The sequence below is a fragment of the Corvus cornix genome, chromosome 14 (assembly GCF_000738735.6).
Source record: "Corvus cornix cornix isolate S_Up_H32 chromosome 14, ASM73873v5, whole genome shotgun sequence".
In the NCBI taxonomy this organism is placed as follows: Eukaryota; Metazoa; Chordata; class Aves; order Passeriformes; family Corvidae; genus Corvus; species Corvus cornix.
Window position 1 is genome coordinate 4,964,845 of NC_046344.1, and position 17,307 is coordinate 4,982,151.

Here is a 17,307-nt window from a genome sequence, read left to right on the forward strand (position 1 = left end):
AGAGGATCAAAACATGAAAGGCAGAAAAAATGAAGCCATGAAGAAACGGGAACAGAGATCCACTCCTTTAATGTAATCAACCTTTCCAAGAACAGATAATATTCCCGAATTAAAGGACATTGTGGGACACAAAAATGCATCCAGGTCATGTGGGAGCGATGCCGTGAGCGAGGCATCAGGAGAATTGCAAACACGGCTCGCAGGGCGGGGATGGCACCAGCCACCGGCACAACCAGACCCCAGACACCCGCTCCTCGCCCAGCTCTCATTAGAGCGCAGATTAAAGGGTTTCCACCCCGCGGCACTGACGCGCTGCTCAGCCCCGGGTTCTTTTGGGAACGCGCTTCCCAAAACAAGGGCTGCCTGCGCTCCCGCTCCCCTCCCAGACGCCAGTGGCCGAGCCCGTCCTGCTCCCCCGCACCCCGTGTCCCCTCCGCACCGTGTCCCCTCCCGCACCCCGTGTCCTGTCCCCGCACCCCGTGTCCCCTCCCGGACCCCGTGTCCTGTCCCCGCACCCCGTGTCCCCTCCCGCCCCCGAGTCCCCTCAGGGCCCGGCCGCTCCCTCAGCCCGGCTCCGCGGGCGCTCCCCGGCGGTTGCCCCGCGCCCCGGCAGGAGGCGGCTCTGGGCGGCCGCTCGGCGAATCCCGCGGGCTCCCGGCGCCGGGGCCGAGCCCCCCTTTGCTCCCCCTTTTCCTCCTCCTCCTCCTCCTGCTGCTCCTCCTGCCGCCGCCGCCGCCGCTGCCGGGCTCCGCTCCGCCTCGCCAGCCCCGAGCCGGGTGCCCCGGCCCTGCCGCTCCTCCCGGCCTCCGCAGTCCCGGCCCGGCGGGCGGTGAGTCTTGTCCTGTCCCCCCGGGCAGGTCAGAGGGTTCGCGGGGTCGCCTCATCGGGGTAGAGCACGGCCAGGCGGGAAGGGGGGTCCGAGCGGCCCCGGCGTGCGGCGGGACTGGGGGCTGGGGCATCTGCCGGGTGATGGGCATCGCCCCCGGGGTGACGGGCACCGCTCCGCGGGTCAGTGTGGCCGGGTTCAGGGAGATGGGCAGCCCTTTCCCGGCGACGGCATCGCTCCCCGGGTGATGGTGGCCGTGCTCGGGGCATCCTCCCCCGGTGGCGGCGGGTCGCGTTTAGGGCATCCCCCCTCCGGCGGCTGGTGACCGCGCTTGGGGCATCTCCCGCCGGGGATTAGGGACTGCGCTCCGGGCATCATCCCCACGGGCTCCAGGGGTCCTGCCCGGGCACTCTTGGTGGACCCTGCCGGGGGTTTGCGGTGCCGGGCGGCTGAGCTCGATCTTCGCGCTTGGTGCACGGTCCCAGAGTGCTGGGGGACTTGTTCCCTCTCTGCGCGCCCACCCGTGGGATTCCCGCACCGGGGACCAGCATCAACAGCCCCTTTTCCACATCAGCGGGGCCGGGGGTGTCCAGGTGTCCCAGGAGCAGCACCTGCTTCTGCAGCCCTTCCAGAGCACGCCTCGTACGCAGCAACCCTCCGGCTGGCAGAGCTGGCACATCAGGGTACAGCCGGCCCCTACGAAATCGTGGATTTGGGCTCTTTGTCCCCCCTAGACATACTGGCTGTAGTAATACCTTGGATCCCCCTCCTTCTCCTTGGCTATAAAATGCCCACAAACATCCCCGACCTGGCGGCACCATTTAAAAAGCACTTGATGTTTTAGGAGGAGGAGGCACCGCGTGCCTTTATACCGCGGGATGAGCCACTTTTATAACGCCCGTGCTCCAGGGAATACCCACCCTTAGCTATACCTGTTTGGGAGTTCATCCGTATGGAAAACGCAGCCGCTTTCCTGGCTAACACTGGGGTTGTCTCGCAGAGACCATTTAGTCTGTCTAGACAAGTATGATGAAGAGCAAAGTGCCTGGAGCTGTGAGTGATTAGAGCTCGGGTATCTCTGCAGTGCTACGTTTGTTGCACAGCTCTGATAGATGCTGCTCGGTGCTTTCGGGTCTTTGGTTAGCAAGTGCACAGCACGCACACACGGATTGTGGAGGATTATTTCGTGTCAGAGCCAGGGAAGGAGAACACAGCCAGCCCTTCATCACATGTGTGCATGGGAGAAGCATCACAGGCAGTTAAACCAGACTAAAATGAACAGAGAAAACAATGAAAATGGTGAATAAACGGGTGATGAGGGGGAGGAGGGGGAAAGGCACATACTGCCAGCTTACTTTCTAAAGGGTAATACAGAGAAGTTCATGAATGTTTGTGTGACACTTAGAGAGCCTCGAATAGCAGGCACTGAAAAATAGGGTAGCGCTTTGTACGAGCATAGAATAAATAAAATCCGTAGAAGAGAAGGCTGAAACAAGGGATAATGTATGTCCTCAGTACATATTAAAATGAAGCACAGTGTAGTGGGAGAGCAAGCTTTAACATAAAACAAAATCAAGGGCAAAGTGGATGTGTATGTGTTCTTAAATACTTAAGAACACTTAAATAAGAATATTTAAATAAGGACAGATGGAAGCACCTGCCTCCATCTTAAGTATTTAATGACCTTTACAAATCTTGTCTTTCACCTTGCAAACCTTTTTTGCATATTGTTGAGCTGTCCATCTAACTCGTCCCGCAGTCCAAGTTAATTAATGAGGCAGATTCCTGGGAGGACAAACTTCCAGGCCTGAGCCTTGCAGCAGTAACACATCAATCACATTTCCAATAGGACAGGCAGATTCCCCTCCTGGTAAATGCACACGTGAATCCCTGAAGGTTTCCACAGCACCAGGAATGACTCTTCTCGAGACCATCTGTTTCTGAGCCACAGACATATTCTAGAGACACGGCACACAAATATTATTGGGATCTGGCACTATGTGAGGCCAGAAGGCTTTATCTGAGTTTATGGGCTGGAACACACACAGATCTGACTCAGTGCTTTGTGGCCCTTTAATGCCAAGCGAACAGAGGATGCCACAGCTCCACAAGTAGAGGGCTGAGCAGGTCCAGAGTGGATTTTCTCTGTGAGCAGAGGGGATTGATTCTGAAAACTGCTGGGTATCTCAAAATACTTGCACCTCAGGTCTGAACCTGGCCAAACAGATTTGGTGTGACCCCAGAAGCTGAGCCTACTCGGCAGGCAAAGCCTGGCTCCGTGTGAGGGGCTGTGTCGAGCTCCTCGAGGAAGGAGCTGGACCAGTGAGAATTTTGTTTGGAGCAGAGCTTCTCAGTCAAGAAAAATCTCTTTCTATACACGTCAACAAATAAATTGAGAAAATTGCTTTCAGGCTGTTGTTGGTGCAATATGGGGAAGCACTGGGAAGGAGAGGCTGATCCTGGAGCATCAGTAGCAGACACTAAGTGCAAATCTCAGAGAAAGAGCTATTAAGCAACTGGGGCATGTGTTGATAATTAGTTATCGCTCGTTATGTTTGCTCTGGGCTTTTCATTTCTGTTGACTGGCAATGAATTTTCTGCACTATCACTGCTTGTTTACAGTACAGCACCTAACAAACGTAATTAATCAGCGTTAAGAGACCCTGCTAATGTCCCTCTGACATCCAAAGAACCGGGTTAAGTCAGTTTGCCTCCAATTACTTCACAAGAGCTGAGAGGGGAAGGGAACAGAGGGAATCTCCTGTGCATCTGCAACCTGCAGTGCCTTTGGGACAGTCAGAAATTACTTACAAATTGGCTTATAAAATAAATAACTTTAGAATGATCAGCTTAAAAAAATAAATTAAAAAAAATACAATCTCTGCAATGTTAGGGTCAAATTCTATACAGTACCAAATAAATCCATTATGCACTGAGTGCCCTTTCTGTACAACATGGAATTTCTGCACACAAGACCATCCCTGTCTTGTCAGAATATCCCAAATGAACTCACACTGTATGATATTGCCTTGGCCTTTGAGAATCACCCTGATAGCCCCAGGCATATCTATCCAAGAAAGCAGTGTCAATATATTAGAGAATAAATGACATATCTATGAATTACAAACAGAATAATTCATAGGTAATTTCCAATTACAGAGAATAATTTATATGTGTCTGATTTGCAAAGAGAATAATTTATGAGTAACCTGAATTACACATGAAGCACATTAACAGGTTACTGTGGGAAAGGGAGTGTACAGACTGCTCGGGTGACACGTGCTGAGCCTGGATTTTGGGACGTTTCTTGTGAAAACACTCCCCATGAAAATAAAATCTGTCAGATGTCATAGTAAACAGATTTGTGTAATGTGCCCAATCTGATCTGAAACCTCTGAGAGGTGCTGAAAGCCAGAGACAGAGAATGTATTGGAGCTCTTGCCATGTGGAGCACCACAAGCAGAAAGGCCACAACTGGGGTCCTACAACAATAACCACTGGAAAAGGCTGCTGCCAGGAGCACACAAAGAGCCCAGTGCCAAAACCTTTGGGTTCTTTGTGTCTCCTCTGCACTGCGTGGATGTGATGATGGACAATATGAAATATGCAAATAACAGAAAAAAAGAGGAGGGTCTCCCTGAACTGGATGAGATTCCCAGCACAGGCTCCTTCCCTGCCCCTGGAGCCTGCAGGTGCTGGAGCACAAGCACATGTTCCATCCCACACACAGGGACAATGCTCCTTCGTATCATGGAACCACTGAGGTTGGAAAAGACCTCCAAGATCAACAGGTCCAACCTTCATGGACTTCTTACGGTCCAACACAGGTGCTCCTTGTTTAGGAAAAATTACAGTGTTAGTAAATGGCTGTGAGATGGAATGACAAAATGTGTACTGGGAAGAGGATGTTTTCCTAATAGTAAGGTAGAGAATGGCATGGAAGTGGACGTGGAGAGTGCCTCCAGTTGCAGCAGATCTCTACATTATTATCTTGCTTAAAGCATTTCTCAAGTGCAACTACAAATTATTAGATTTTTAAACAAAAAGAGTTAGTTTCTCCTTCCCAGGACTTGCTGGTCAGGTCCTACAGCTTGTCACTGAACAAGGGGCCAAATTAGCTTCTTTAAAGGCAAGACATCTTCTGAAATACCTGAAGGGCAGAAGGATGCATTGGTGCTTCCACTTCTTCATCTGCACCCTGGCATCTTAAAAACTGAGTCGGGAAAGAAACTCTCCAAGCCAAAGTGCCATTTCCTCCTGAGGCACTGCCCCAGGGAGTTACACCAGGCACCCTCAGCACAAGAGCTAAAAATTATAAAGCCCTGTTGCTCTGCTTCAGTTAATGAAACACCATATCCATATATTAGACCAAGACAAATAACATCTACTATGGCTAATGTTGTAAAAGAGCTGCTTTTTTCGACCACTAAAGTTGGTCCATAAAATTTTTCTGAAGCATTAATTTTCTCAAATGAAATATTTTAGAAAAGCTTACTGAAGAGAACTAATTGTCCTGGATTTGGAGAGTGTAATGGGTTGCTGCTGTTCTGTTGGAAGCAAAGCCAGACTCTCCAGGACAATGAGGCACATGTCACTGGAGACTGAATTCCTACAAATGAATCCCTGAGCTTTTGAACCACTAAAGCGTCGTCATGGGCATCCTTGGGCATGGTGAACATCACAAAACACCCATGGTCACAGCTGGGAATGTCTGGAGCTGGGTGAATGTCCCCTTTTAGGAAGCCTTGGGAAACAATGTATATCCCATAGCTTTGGGCTCGCACTATATTCCATGAGGGACCCCGGGGGGAACACTTACTACAAGACTGTGCACTCATTGTATTTGCTGTCACATACATCCACTCTTTACTGCTTCCCATTTAGCAGAGAAAAATCCATACATTTTAACCAGCTGCTCCTCCCCAGACCGACACTCCAGTTGTTGCCCGGAACATTAATGAAGGCAGCTCATGCTTCCAGAAACTTTAAAATTTAAATCCTTTAACATGATTGGTCTCAACCTGGAGCAAGTGCAAAGTCTCTTTCCTAACTTCTCTGGGAGCACTAAGCAGGCAGCAGCTCCTGGGATCACATCCTTGGGGAGTTGAATATTGCTAAGAGTTTCCCAGTGAAAGTTCTGCAATCTCCAGGAAAATGATCCTTTTATTTAAAGGCTGTGCAGAACAAATGAAATCTTGTCCATTAGGAAAAGGCAAATCTTCACCCTAATCCAAGGCAAAACTCCTGATGACCTGCTGGGGTCAGACTCTCACTTGTCCTCCCAAATCTGGAAGCAAGTCTGAAGTGTAGAGATTTGTGTCACTAAGTGCAGAGTAACCTCACACAAACTCTTGCTGCTCCCTGTAAAAACCAGCTGGAGCAATTTGGACAATTTTTGGCAGTAAGAAGAGCTGAGAAAGTATCACAGATTTTTTTTTTCTAAACTTTCACTGGATTAGAGCCCTTGTACACTTCAGATCCCCCATGCCACCTGCTGTCAGCCTTTAATATGAGTGAAATACAAAGCTCGCAAAAAAATGAAAGAAAACTGCTTACCCACTCCCTCTCCAGGCTACACACCCTTAGAGACAAAAAAGATCACACAAAATGAGCCCTTTTAAGGACTACCAGTACATACACAGCTCTTCCCAAGGGTTAGATGAGAAGGAATGCAGTGTTAATTTTAATGGGCTGCCACTTTCCTCTTACAGTGCAAACCACCTCTGCATAACTGAGGAAAGGCTTCAGCTCGTGTTGGTACTATTTTTTTAAATATTGAATTTTCTTAATCATATTGATGTCCTCAGGGGCCACTGAATGCCACTTACCTGGCAGAACTAGGCTGCAGACCTACTTAAATTATAGACTTAACCAGTTCCTCCTTAAAATATTTAATTTCTCTTTTTTTTTTTTTCTGTGATTGAATGCTGCTGTTAGAGCAGTGATGGTCAGCAGCTGAAGCATTTGGTATCCACCCAGAAAGCTTGTCTGGCTCCTTTTAAGTTACTATTAACTTGCCTAGAAGAAGAGAACACTCATTCCTAGAAACCCTGTGTTTTTGTGCATACATACCCTGAATTCCTCATTCTGATGTGTACAGGTGGAGCACTTACCTGTGGTGGGCAAAAAGCCCAAAGCACTGCTCCAAAATGCTCCAGTTCTGCTTGACAAAAAATTAGTGTCTTTGGAAAAATCCAGACATAGATTAGTCACAGGGGCTCTGCTTTTCTTCCTCTTTTTCTTCCCTCTCCCCAAGGTGTTTACTGGCACCTCCCCAAGTGCATAAACTGCAGTGGGAAATAGGTGCCTGACTTCTGCAGCTTTGGAGAACACTGGCCTTAGAAAGGAGCCTGGAGAGGACATTTACAGGATGCTCCAAATGAGCTTCTTTGTGCTGCAGGCTTTCATTTGCTCTTTATTTACCACTTGACATCATCCCCAGCATTGCTGATGCTAACACAGTGTGGCATGAAGCCATTCACAAAGGGACACGATGGCAATGGGCCCGAGTGTGTCCTGCTAGAGAGGCACCACCAGCACATGTGAGCCTCGCACAGCAGGTCCCACCTTGGCCGGGCAAACCTCCCCAAATCCTGCAGCCTGACAACAGCACTGGGAGCCAGCAGATGCCCTGGGATAATACCTAGGATTAAAAGCTCTTAGAGGAAATTGTCAACAGTCAACAGCTGCTTTCACTGGTGTCAGGTAAGTCAGAAGTTTAGGCTTCTGATCGACAGATGAAGACCGATATCGACCTCTTAGTTCCTGACATGGATCTATTCCAAGGAGTGTGGTTTATCCCAAGCAAATAGAAGCACCACCTTTCCACATCCTACAAGGTCCAGTGCAACCAGTTGCACAACACTCAGAGGCCTTTCCCATCTTATTGGGGCTTCAGGATAGAGCACCAAAAAAACCCCCAAGCGAGTCAAGCCATCTGGTTTACTCCAGACACCCAGCAACGTTCTGGAGCTATGCATTCTTGAGCACCATCTGCTGGCACAGGGTCCCTGAGCCAGTGACACTCAGGGGATGTGGAGAACTCCGCAACCGCCGCTCCCACGCGACACGTAGGGCTCCAGGCCAGGGCAGTGTACAGCGTCCATAGCTCCCATCAGCTGGGATATTGGAGCAAACTGCTCTGAGGGCTGAGCGTGAGAAGGTTGCCTGTCCCTGGCGAGGCCGGGTGCTGATGGCTGTGTCCCCTTGCGCAGGCAGTGCCCGCCGTGGGTGCCCCGGCCATGCTGCAGTGCAAACACGCGCAGGAGTTCAGCTTCGGGCCCCGCGCTCTGAAGGATGCGCTCATCTCCACCAACCCCGCGCTGCAGGAGCTCTATGCCAAGGCCTTCTCCAGGGCGGAGAAGCTGTTCCTGTCCGAGGCCTACAACCCCCAGCGGACGCTGTTCTGCACGCTGCTCATCCGCACGGCCTTCGACTGGCTGCTCAGCCACCCTGATGCCCCCGAGGACTTCGAGACCTTCTACCATGCCATGCTGAGGAGGAAGCAGAACTTCTATCGAAAGCACATTTACCTGCAGCCTATAGGTAATGGGGGAATCTTCACTGGGCCGCCTGGAGAGACACAGGGGGGGCAGTGGGTGGTGCTGAGTGCTGCTAACACCCTCCTCTAAGGACTCACCTGCAAAGGCAATGGCCATAGCAAAGAAAAGTGTACCAGGCAAGGCTCTGACATGCTCCCGGCCCAGAGTCACAAGCCATGATGGTAGACCTGCCATATAAATGGTATGTGTGCCCCTGGGTGAGGCTCGCTATGAATTTATGCATATATGTATATCAAAACATGAAACAAGGCTGGAAAAACCAGCATTTCTGGAGGTCTATCTCTGGTGGTTCATTAAACACAGCCACTCATTCCCACATTAATACTTCTGCACAACTTAAACAGGAGACAACCTTCCAGCACATCTGCTCTGCTAATGAGAGCATACTAATGCCTTGAGCAACCTCTCAGGAAGAGCTCCCTCTTCTCCTCTATATCCATAACCACCCAGAGGTGTCCACCACATCCCCAGGTAGGCAATTACCTCCAGAATGAACCAGCCTGCCCCGTCCCCAGTAGCTGTGGCCAGTCCCACAAAACCCCTTCAGACCCTAATGTTCACCCTGGCTTTAAGGGACTGATAAGGAGCTTCTCTCCTCAGACTTAATCGAAGGGCCTGCGGGACTCTCGCTGCTGGATTCCCTCCAGAGCTGTGTGGAGTCTTTCTTCCTGGGTCTGCGTGTGAAGTGCCTTCCCTCCATCCCAGTCTCTTCCATTCACTGCTGCTTCCGCCACAGCCGGGACTCGGACAGGGTGCAGCTCCATGCAGGTGAGGAAGGACCTGGCAGCAGGGAGCCCACAAACACACCAGCCTGGCACACAGGCATGAGTGCTCCCGTAGGAAATGCCTGACACAGCCCTTCATTGCCTGAGCAGGGAGGGGATGAGGAAGGGAGTGAAAAGGGAGAAATCCTGTTCCCATGGAAAGCCCAGAGCTTTGAGGCTGGAAACAGGAATAAAAAACAAAGTGACTTTCATCATCTTTTCCTCTGCTGTTTGTATTTTTCAGTGCTATTATGTTTAGGTCCAGCTCTGCAAAGCGATCGGATCAGCTCTGCGGGAAGGCTCTGTTGATTTGGTGCACTCCGAGTTCTCCCATCCCTTGTCCAGAGCCAAAGTAAATTATTGGCCTGGGTGGTTCAGGGGGGGAACTCACAGGCCTTTCATGATAGGAAATTTGGGTTCAAGTGCCACACAGCTCCCCAGGGGAACAGGTTTGCCAGCTGCCAAACTCGCACTGCGCAAACATCCACCTGGAATGAGCTGTTTGCGGGTACCATGGGTAGCACATGCTCAGCACAGCCCCAGCACTGCAGCCCTGGGGCTGTTCCAGATCAGTTCTGAAATGCCTGTAGGGGAATTCTGCTCCCAGGTGCTCATTTCCATGGGTTAGTACTGAATTCACCTGCATTTCTGCTTTGTTTTAACTCTGTGCTCAGCTCCACTTCCAAAGTTAAGTCTTCTCTGATTTGAGGGATGGGTTACACAGCCATGGTTCTCTCAGTTCATGGTTCTCCATGATGAATCCAGCAGCTCTGCCTGTCTGTGGCTTGGATTACATCCTCACCACCATGAGCAGTAGAAATTCTGGCTCTTCGTGCCTTCCAGGGATACTTCATTTAAATTAACATCGCTCTTGTGTTTGTCCAGATGGGATCCTGAATTTCCTGAAGAACAATAAGCCCATGGATGCCCTGTGTGTCCTTGGACTCACTCTGCTGGACCTTTACCCATGTGAGACCTGGAGCTTCACATTCAGCAAATTCCTGCCAGGACAAGGTGGGATTGGTGTCCCATGATGATCTAGCACAGCATGTGAATAAGGCAGCACTGTACCAAAAGCCTTCCCTGGGAGACTAGAATAGCCAAACCTTATCCTTAACATGTTAATCAACCCCTGATAAGAGGAACTAGATTTTCCCAATTTAAAATTAGGGGGATCAGGGCTCCTGATCCAACCAGAGATAACTGAGGTGATACAAACCTTTTGGGGAGTGGGTCTCATCACACCCTGTGTGCCCAGCTGGACTCTGCTCCCACAGCTGTATTTTCATGCTGCATAAGGTGAGAGACAGTTGTAAAAGAGCAGATGCCTGACTTGTACTCCCCTCTCTTCACAGAAGTGGGAGTCTGCAGCTTTGCCAGGTTTTCTGGGGATTTCCCCCAGGCTGGTTGTAGCAGCTTGAACCCACCCACACAGAAGGAAGAGCTGTGTGAAGTCAGCAAGGAGGGCAGAGACCGGACCTTGCAGTTCAGTGCCCAGGAGATGGTCCAGTGCTGTAAGGTAGGACCAGCAATCTCCTGCACCTTGTTTCTTCCTGTGTAGGGTTCAATATTTCAGGCCAGGGCACAATCCATGCTTCAGCCCAGTGAAGCAGCCATGAGACTACTCCCAGAAGCACAGGCAATCACAGCTAAGTCCACACCAAATTCAGACATAGAGAGCTTGCACTTTAGTGCGCTGCATAGACAACTCCCACTCCCCTTGCCACTGGAGCAAATGACAGCATCAGTTATGGGGAGGCTACAGGACTTGCCTCAATACAGAATGGTTTGGGTTGGAAGGACCTGAAAGACCATCTTGTCCCAAACCCCTGCCATGGGCAGGGACACCTTCCACTAAAGCAGGTTATGTCATGGAGCAGCACTGAAACAACTTTGCCCAGCTCCCAGGCTCATGCCTGGGTAATCCTGAGTATTCTGCTTGTCAGGCACAGCAGGGCTGATACGGTATTTGGAAGTTAATCAGAATATCTGGTGGAGCTGTGTGTAACTAACAGATGGCTGGAAAGGGTGACTCTGTCCTCCTCAGACACTGGCACCTGCAAGGGGAGGGGTCCCTGTGCCAGACCTGGCACATGAATGGATGAGAATAATACCTCAGCCAAATTTGCACATTATATGCAGATGCCCTTAAACCCCCTCACCTCCAACACGTCCTCTTCATGCGTGCTGTCCTCCCTCATCCCAGCATCTGCCAGATTCCAGCTCTGCTTCCAGTGTTCCTCCCAAAGCTGGCCCACACAGAGCAGTCCCACCAGTACCTTTGAAGTCATTTCCCTTTGCTCCCCTGGTATTTGCTCAGGATTTTCTAGTTTCAGGTCTCTTTCTGTAGTAATTTCAAATGATATTAAGTGGCAATGGGAGGAGGAGAGGAATCCTCCATCCTCAGCCTTTCCACAGTTGCCAATTCCCAAGTCAGTCATGCTTGGCCAGCTGACTCCAGCTCAGTCTTTTTGCTTTGGCACAAATGCTGATGGAGTCTGTTCTGGAAGGACCCAGATCTGTTATTGCCAATAGCTTCTTACACATTTCTCACCCAGGCTGTGTTGCTCTTTTCAGGCCCAGTGGGACTGGTTTTCCTCTTTAAAAAAACCCTGAAACAACAAAAAACCTCCAAACACCACATTGTCCTTGGGGAAGAGCAGGAGCAGCATTGCCCCACAACTCCAAACACGCTGCCTACAGAGCTTCCCACATCTGCCTCACCCACACTCACCCTTCCTTCTCCACAACACAAACATGGAACTGGGAAGAGGCAGCCAGGTTCTCTTATCACCTTGGAAAAGCCTAGGCTGGAGGAGTGCCATTGCTGGGCAAGAGGTTGGTTAGACCGTCAGGGAGCAGGGAACGTGGAACAGCAGAGGAGGAGGAGGAGGGGGCAGCAGAAACAGGAATGACCATGCGCTGCTGTGACCTTTGCTTCCCTGAAAGGTGACCTGTCATGAGATCTGCCACCTGATGGGGCTGGGGACGTGCCGCTGGCTGCAGTGCATCATGCAGGGCGCCCTGAGCCTGGACGAGGCCCTGCTGCGGCCCCTGGAGCCGTGTCCCATCTGCCTGCGGAAGCTGCAGCACGTCGTGGGCTTCAAACTCATCGAGCGCTACAGGGTGAGACCCCATCCCCCAGGCCCTCCTGGAGCAGGGGCAGGGCGAGGACAGGGTGGCTCAGCCCAAACCTCAGCACTGAAGGTGCTGCAGCAGCATGGTGAAGGCAGGAGCTCTCAGGAGCTCTCAGTGCAAGGTGCTGAGGCACAGAGGTGTTGTACACGGGCTCTGACCAACAAAACAATTCACACAAGCTTCAGGGCTTTTGGCTTTTCCCAAGAAACACTGCCACAGTCAAACCACACTTTCCTACTCCCACAAACAAGGTGGGTAGGGCAGGCAGATTGCAAGCAGGGGCAGCAGCAAGCACAGGGATTCCCACAGCTACGCCCTTTCCCGTGCCACCCAGGATTTTTGCCTCTCTGTGGCTGCTGGGAACAGGGAGGACATTGTAACTGTGTACTTTGCTGCAGTTATTCTGTTTAAATTTATGAGAAAGGATCCCAACTTATTACCGCCAATAAGTGGAAGGTCCCAGACTCATCTTTTGTCTCTTCTCTCCCACCCACACATGTTTAGACAGATCAGGAACAGTGCTAAAACACCCTTAGCTCCTGAAAGGGTTTTCTACCTCTGCTGTCTAAAAGGCAGGATTCAGTACCCAAATGGTTGGTGGAATAGAAATAATGTCACCATTCTCACTCAGCACCCATCTTCTCCCTGGTTGTGATTCCTGTCTGACACACATCATGTTCAGAGGCAGGATTTTCCACGGCTGCCTATTTTAAAGTCTGTGGGTTGTATTTGTAACAAGATATGAGGAGAATGAGAAAGGGGATGTCTCTAGTTTCATTCAGCTCAGAATCAGATACACAGAACATGGCAAAGACTGTGGGGAAACACACATTTTTTGTGGTTTTCCTACTTATCTGTGGTGCTGCCAGACCTTCCTCTTACTCTGGCTGTTTGATCCCTGCTTCTGTCTGAGAGGTGTCTAAATTGCCCAGACCACCAGAGGAACAAATCCTGATTTATTTAAACACCCATCCTGTCAGCATCCAGCCAGTGCTTTCTAGAAGAGAACTGCCACCTGCATTAAGCTTTTTTAGAAACATTTTTGCCTTTACACCTGCAGCAAATACTGTAATTGGCTCAGCATCCTCCGGTGACAGGGAACACAAACCTGAAGGAATGATACACTTGCCAAATGTCACATCTGCTTCCTCGAGAAGGCAAAGCTCCGCTAGATACAGTACAAGCTGGTGTAAGAGAGCTGTGATAATCTCTGTAAGGGGCTTTGCCATAATGCTGAGAGGAGACATAAATACCAGAGATGAATTAAATAGTTAAGGAACCTGACAGAAGAGAGCAGAAAGCATTTCGAGACAATAACAGAGAGCAAAGTTAACTTGCCAAGCACGTTAAGTGCAAGTCTGAAGTCACATTTCCTCTTGGAAAACTATCACAGATCCCCACCTGCCACAAAACAGCTTCAGACACTCACAATAACCGCAGGAAATGCCAGACCCAAGCTGTGCTTTGGCAGCAGCAGCAGGTAACACTGCTCAAATCTGCAACTGAGACATGGTTACGGGCAGAGGAGCACGTGGGGCAGGAAAGCAGTCCTTATGCAGCAGAAAGAGCCCCTCAATCTATTTATCTGAGTTGCACTCAGAAACACACTCCATTTTTTCATCCCAGCTGCTTATTCCAGCATGAGTCATCTTGAAAACTGAAAGCAAGTTAATTCTCCTGGTGTTTCCCCACCACAATCAACATTTCCACATTTCCACCTGCTGCTTCTGCAGCATCCCAGGCTGTCCTCACTTAGTAGCTGGATGAGTTTGCAGTGGCCACACACACAGAGACAGCAGGTCCCAGTGACATCCTTGGGGTGGACATCCACTTCAACTGCTCTTGCCTGCAGGTAAACAAAACCCACACAGAGCTTATCCCTTCCTGGTTAAACAGGAGAACATAAGAGGCTGCAGCCCTTCAAACCACCCAAAGTTCAAAAGAATAAGTCACCCAAAGAATGAGAGACTGAAGAGATTCTGGGAATTCAGGTAGTGATCTTGAGTTGATCATCTCCTTTTTCTGCCTTGAATAAGCCAAATGTACTGTTGGAACATCTGCATCTCCACAGCCTTTTTTCTTCTTGGGAATTGGGCTAAGTAGCAATTGGGATTCCTTCCCAGATTCACTATTCTTGGGAATTTAGAGCCATTACAAAATCATGGGCTGCTCGCAGCTCTCCAGTAGCTTTGCTGTCCCTTTCACCAGCCCAGCTCCCACTGCAGCTTCTGGAGCTGCCTTTGTTGGATAAACCAAGAGGGAGGGAAGGGCCACTGGAGGTGGGATGAGGCAGGAAAAAAGTTGTCCCTGTACAATTTTTCTTGCCCCAGAGGGAGGGGGCAGGGTGGATTAACTAAGCTGAAAGAGTCCATTTTATTCCTGTACAAAATTCTTCCCCGAGGCTCCATGCTCAGACTGAAATGAGAAGCAGGGCCGATTTCTCCCACCCACTCAATTTGAGCTCTTTATCCTTTCTGTCACTTGCCTGAAGAGAGAGCAATAGAGGAGGGAAGGGGGAGGGAGCAGCAGGGTGCTGTGAGAGAAGGGAGCTCTGCAGGGCTGGGAATCTCCTGCCTGCTCCTCAAACACTGCAGCTCCCCCTGAGCTGGGCAGGGCCGGGCCCAGCTCTGTGCCTGGCACACCATGGGGACAGCCCAGGCTAATCCTGTCACTGCTGAGCAACTGGGGGCTTTGCAAATGGATCACTGAGAGCTACAGAAAGTAAAGATGAAGAAATGGGGCCACAGGGGTGTGAAAAACTGCAAAACACAAAAAAACCCCCAACACTGTAAACAAGGCAGACAAGATCCACTTTTACCCAGGGATGACTGGAGTACTGTGGTTAATTCCCTAAAGCATAAGAAATAAATGTGCCAGGAGCAACCCATCATATGCCTCATTGTGGCATTTAATATTTTAAAAGGAAATTGTCTCAGACATTTTCCTTTCATTAATTCTTTCCTGGAGCCAGCCTTCCCACTTGTTCATTTCAGCTCGGGAGGGGAAGAGCTATTCTTGGGAATAAAGCACACGTTACCACAGGCATTAACAGCACGATGAAATGCAATTCTTCACCACTATCTCAGGAGCTTTTATAATGACACAGTTTCCTCTGGAGAGGCATTGGTTTGCTTCTCCTGGAGACCACATTCACACAGCAGGGAGTGATCTGGTGAAGTTTTCTCTTACCATCTTCAGTAATAAGGCAGATAAAGTCCACATCTGACTGGAGGCAGCTCTGCCACAGTCCAAAAAAATGGGAAAGAAAAGCTCCTGCTTTGTAGGGTCACCAGGAGTAATCTGAACCCATCATCTGGCAGAGAGGACCGTGGCAGCTGCAGCTGAGCCACCCAAGATAAACAGGTTTACCTGGCAAACACTGGGAAAGGTGTAACTGCTGTCTCTCATCCTCCACAATGAAACCTTTCTCCTCTCACCACAGAAGCTCTATTCTTGGACACAGACTGTGCTGTCCACGTGGCCAAGGCAGGAGTCAGCAGAGCTGTCTGCCTCAGAGGACATCCTCCCGTTCAGCTCCGACTCTGGGATGTGCTGCGAGAACGACTCCGAGGCTGTGACCTCCCTGTCCGAGCCGCTGACCCCCGACACCTGCAGCCAGGGCCTGTCCATCGGGCCGGAGCTGGAGCAGGACGAGCAGCCGAGCTTGCTGCTGGAGGCGCAGGGCCAGCCGCGGCTCCCCGGGCACACCAAGGCCACGGACACCATCAAGGATTACGAGCTGTGGCTGGAGATGTGCATTGCTGCCCTAGAGAGGAACGTCTCTGAGGAGGAACTGGCTCAAGTGGACAGGACCGTGGATGCCCTGGCTAAGTGGGAAATGTTTACAGGACAACTGCCTGCTATGCGGAAGGACCTGCCCTTTGCTAGGGACACCACCGGGCTACGAAAAGTTCTTGGAGACAAATTTTCCTCCTTGCGGAGGAAACTGAGCTCCAGAAAACTGTCCAAAGGGGAATCATCCCCTCATCGCTGGCGGTGGGAGGACAATTAGGCTGGGGCTGCCTTGGGCTGGCTTTGTTCACGTCACTGCCCTGCTTCCAGCCTTCCTCACCCCAAGTTGTTGCTGTCTAAGAGAAACAGCAACTCCCCCCAGGAATAAAAGGTGTTTTGTTTTCTGAGATTGCTAACACAGTTTTCATGTGATTGCTTCTTCTCTAAGGGTTTTTCCTGTGGTGGTCTAAGTGACAGCACCACCCCAAACCCACCTCAAGTCCCATGTGGGTGCTTTTATTTTCTTGGTCTGAAGTTGGCCAGGAAGAGGTCAGCCAGGTCCCCACCAAAGACTGAACATGCTCACACAGAAGCTCGGGCCATCTGAACAAACAGATGCAAACCAGGGCAGCTCTCCCACACACAGAGCTCTCCTCTGCTTAGCACATCAGTCCCAGGCACAGATGAGATTTCTCCCTGTCCTCTCCCCCTCACAAACACTCAGAGTGCTCTGGTCGCTGCCCCATCAGCTGGAGGTTGTGCTGAGCACAGGAGCACAATCCAGGCTGATGGGCTCTCACTGTAAGTTGGGGGAAGGTGAAGGAGATGGGCAAAGAGTAAAGCAGAAAGCTCCCAGGCAGTAAGGCAGAAAGCTCCCTGGCAGCTCAGCTGGCCCAAAGAGCAGCGTTAGTGTGACGATTGTCTTCTGGCAGACTCTCAAGAGGATCTCCAGAGCTGCCTCAGTTCAAACAAAACCAGGCTTAGAGCGTGAGCTGGAACTACTCACATCCTCTGTAGATTGGCACAGGAGAGGAAACCTTTGGAAACATTCACAGACTCATTGATTATGAATGTAAAAGAGGGAACTACATGTGCATTCCTCTTTCTGCCTTGGGAAGTTAGCACCCTGGCCCTTCCCTCTTCCCTGCTCCATAAGGCCCCCACTGAGCAGGACTGGGTGCTGTGCTGGCACCCAGAGCAGCAGTGCCTCCCTTCCCATGGCCAGAGCATGCCGTTCCTCCCAGCTATTTATAGCCAGAGCTCAAGAGGCTGATGAGTTCTTTGC

At 50.6% G+C, this 17,307-nt stretch overlaps 1 protein-coding gene across 2 annotated transcripts; it reads left to right on the forward strand.

The window, feature by feature from the left end:
* The first annotated feature begins 747 nt into the window (after positions 1-747).
* Positions 748-16,442, forward strand: AMZ1 (archaelysin family metallopeptidase 1). 2 transcript variants are annotated; one of them, XM_039560566.1, is made up of 7 exons: positions 748-829; positions 8,041-8,371; positions 8,989-9,156; positions 10,038-10,166; positions 10,508-10,671; positions 12,102-12,278; positions 15,733-16,442. In XM_039560566.1, exons 2-7 carry the CDS (start codon positions 8,068-8,070, stop codon positions 16,300-16,302), a joined length of 1,512 nt encoding a protein of 503 aa, XP_039416500.1. In that variant the 5' UTR covers positions 748-829; positions 8,041-8,067; the 3' UTR covers positions 16,303-16,442. The 2 variants fall into 2 exon arrangements, with proteins under 2 accessions (XP_039416500.1, XP_019137344.1); XM_019281799.3 differs by lacking the exon at positions 748-829 and adding an exon at positions 959-7,531.
* The last annotated feature ends 865 nt before the right edge of the window (positions 16,443-17,307 follow it).

What these genes read in the sequence shown, in the direction of transcription:
- AMZ1 (XM_039560566.1), top strand. Translation starts at nt 8,068, where the DNA reads ATGCTGCAGTGCAAACACGCGCAGGAGTTCAGCTTCGGGCCCCGCGCT. An exon ending in CAGGGTGCAGCTCCATGCAG is followed by an intron (nt 9,157 to 10,037) that starts GTGAGGAAGGAC and finishes GTGTTTGTCCAG; the next exon opens with ATGGGATCCTGAATTTCCTG. An exon ending in AGATGGTCCAGTGCTGTAAG is followed by an intron (nt 10,672 to 12,101) that starts GTAGGACCAGCA and finishes CTTCCCTGAAAG; the next exon opens with GTGACCTGTCATGAGATCTG.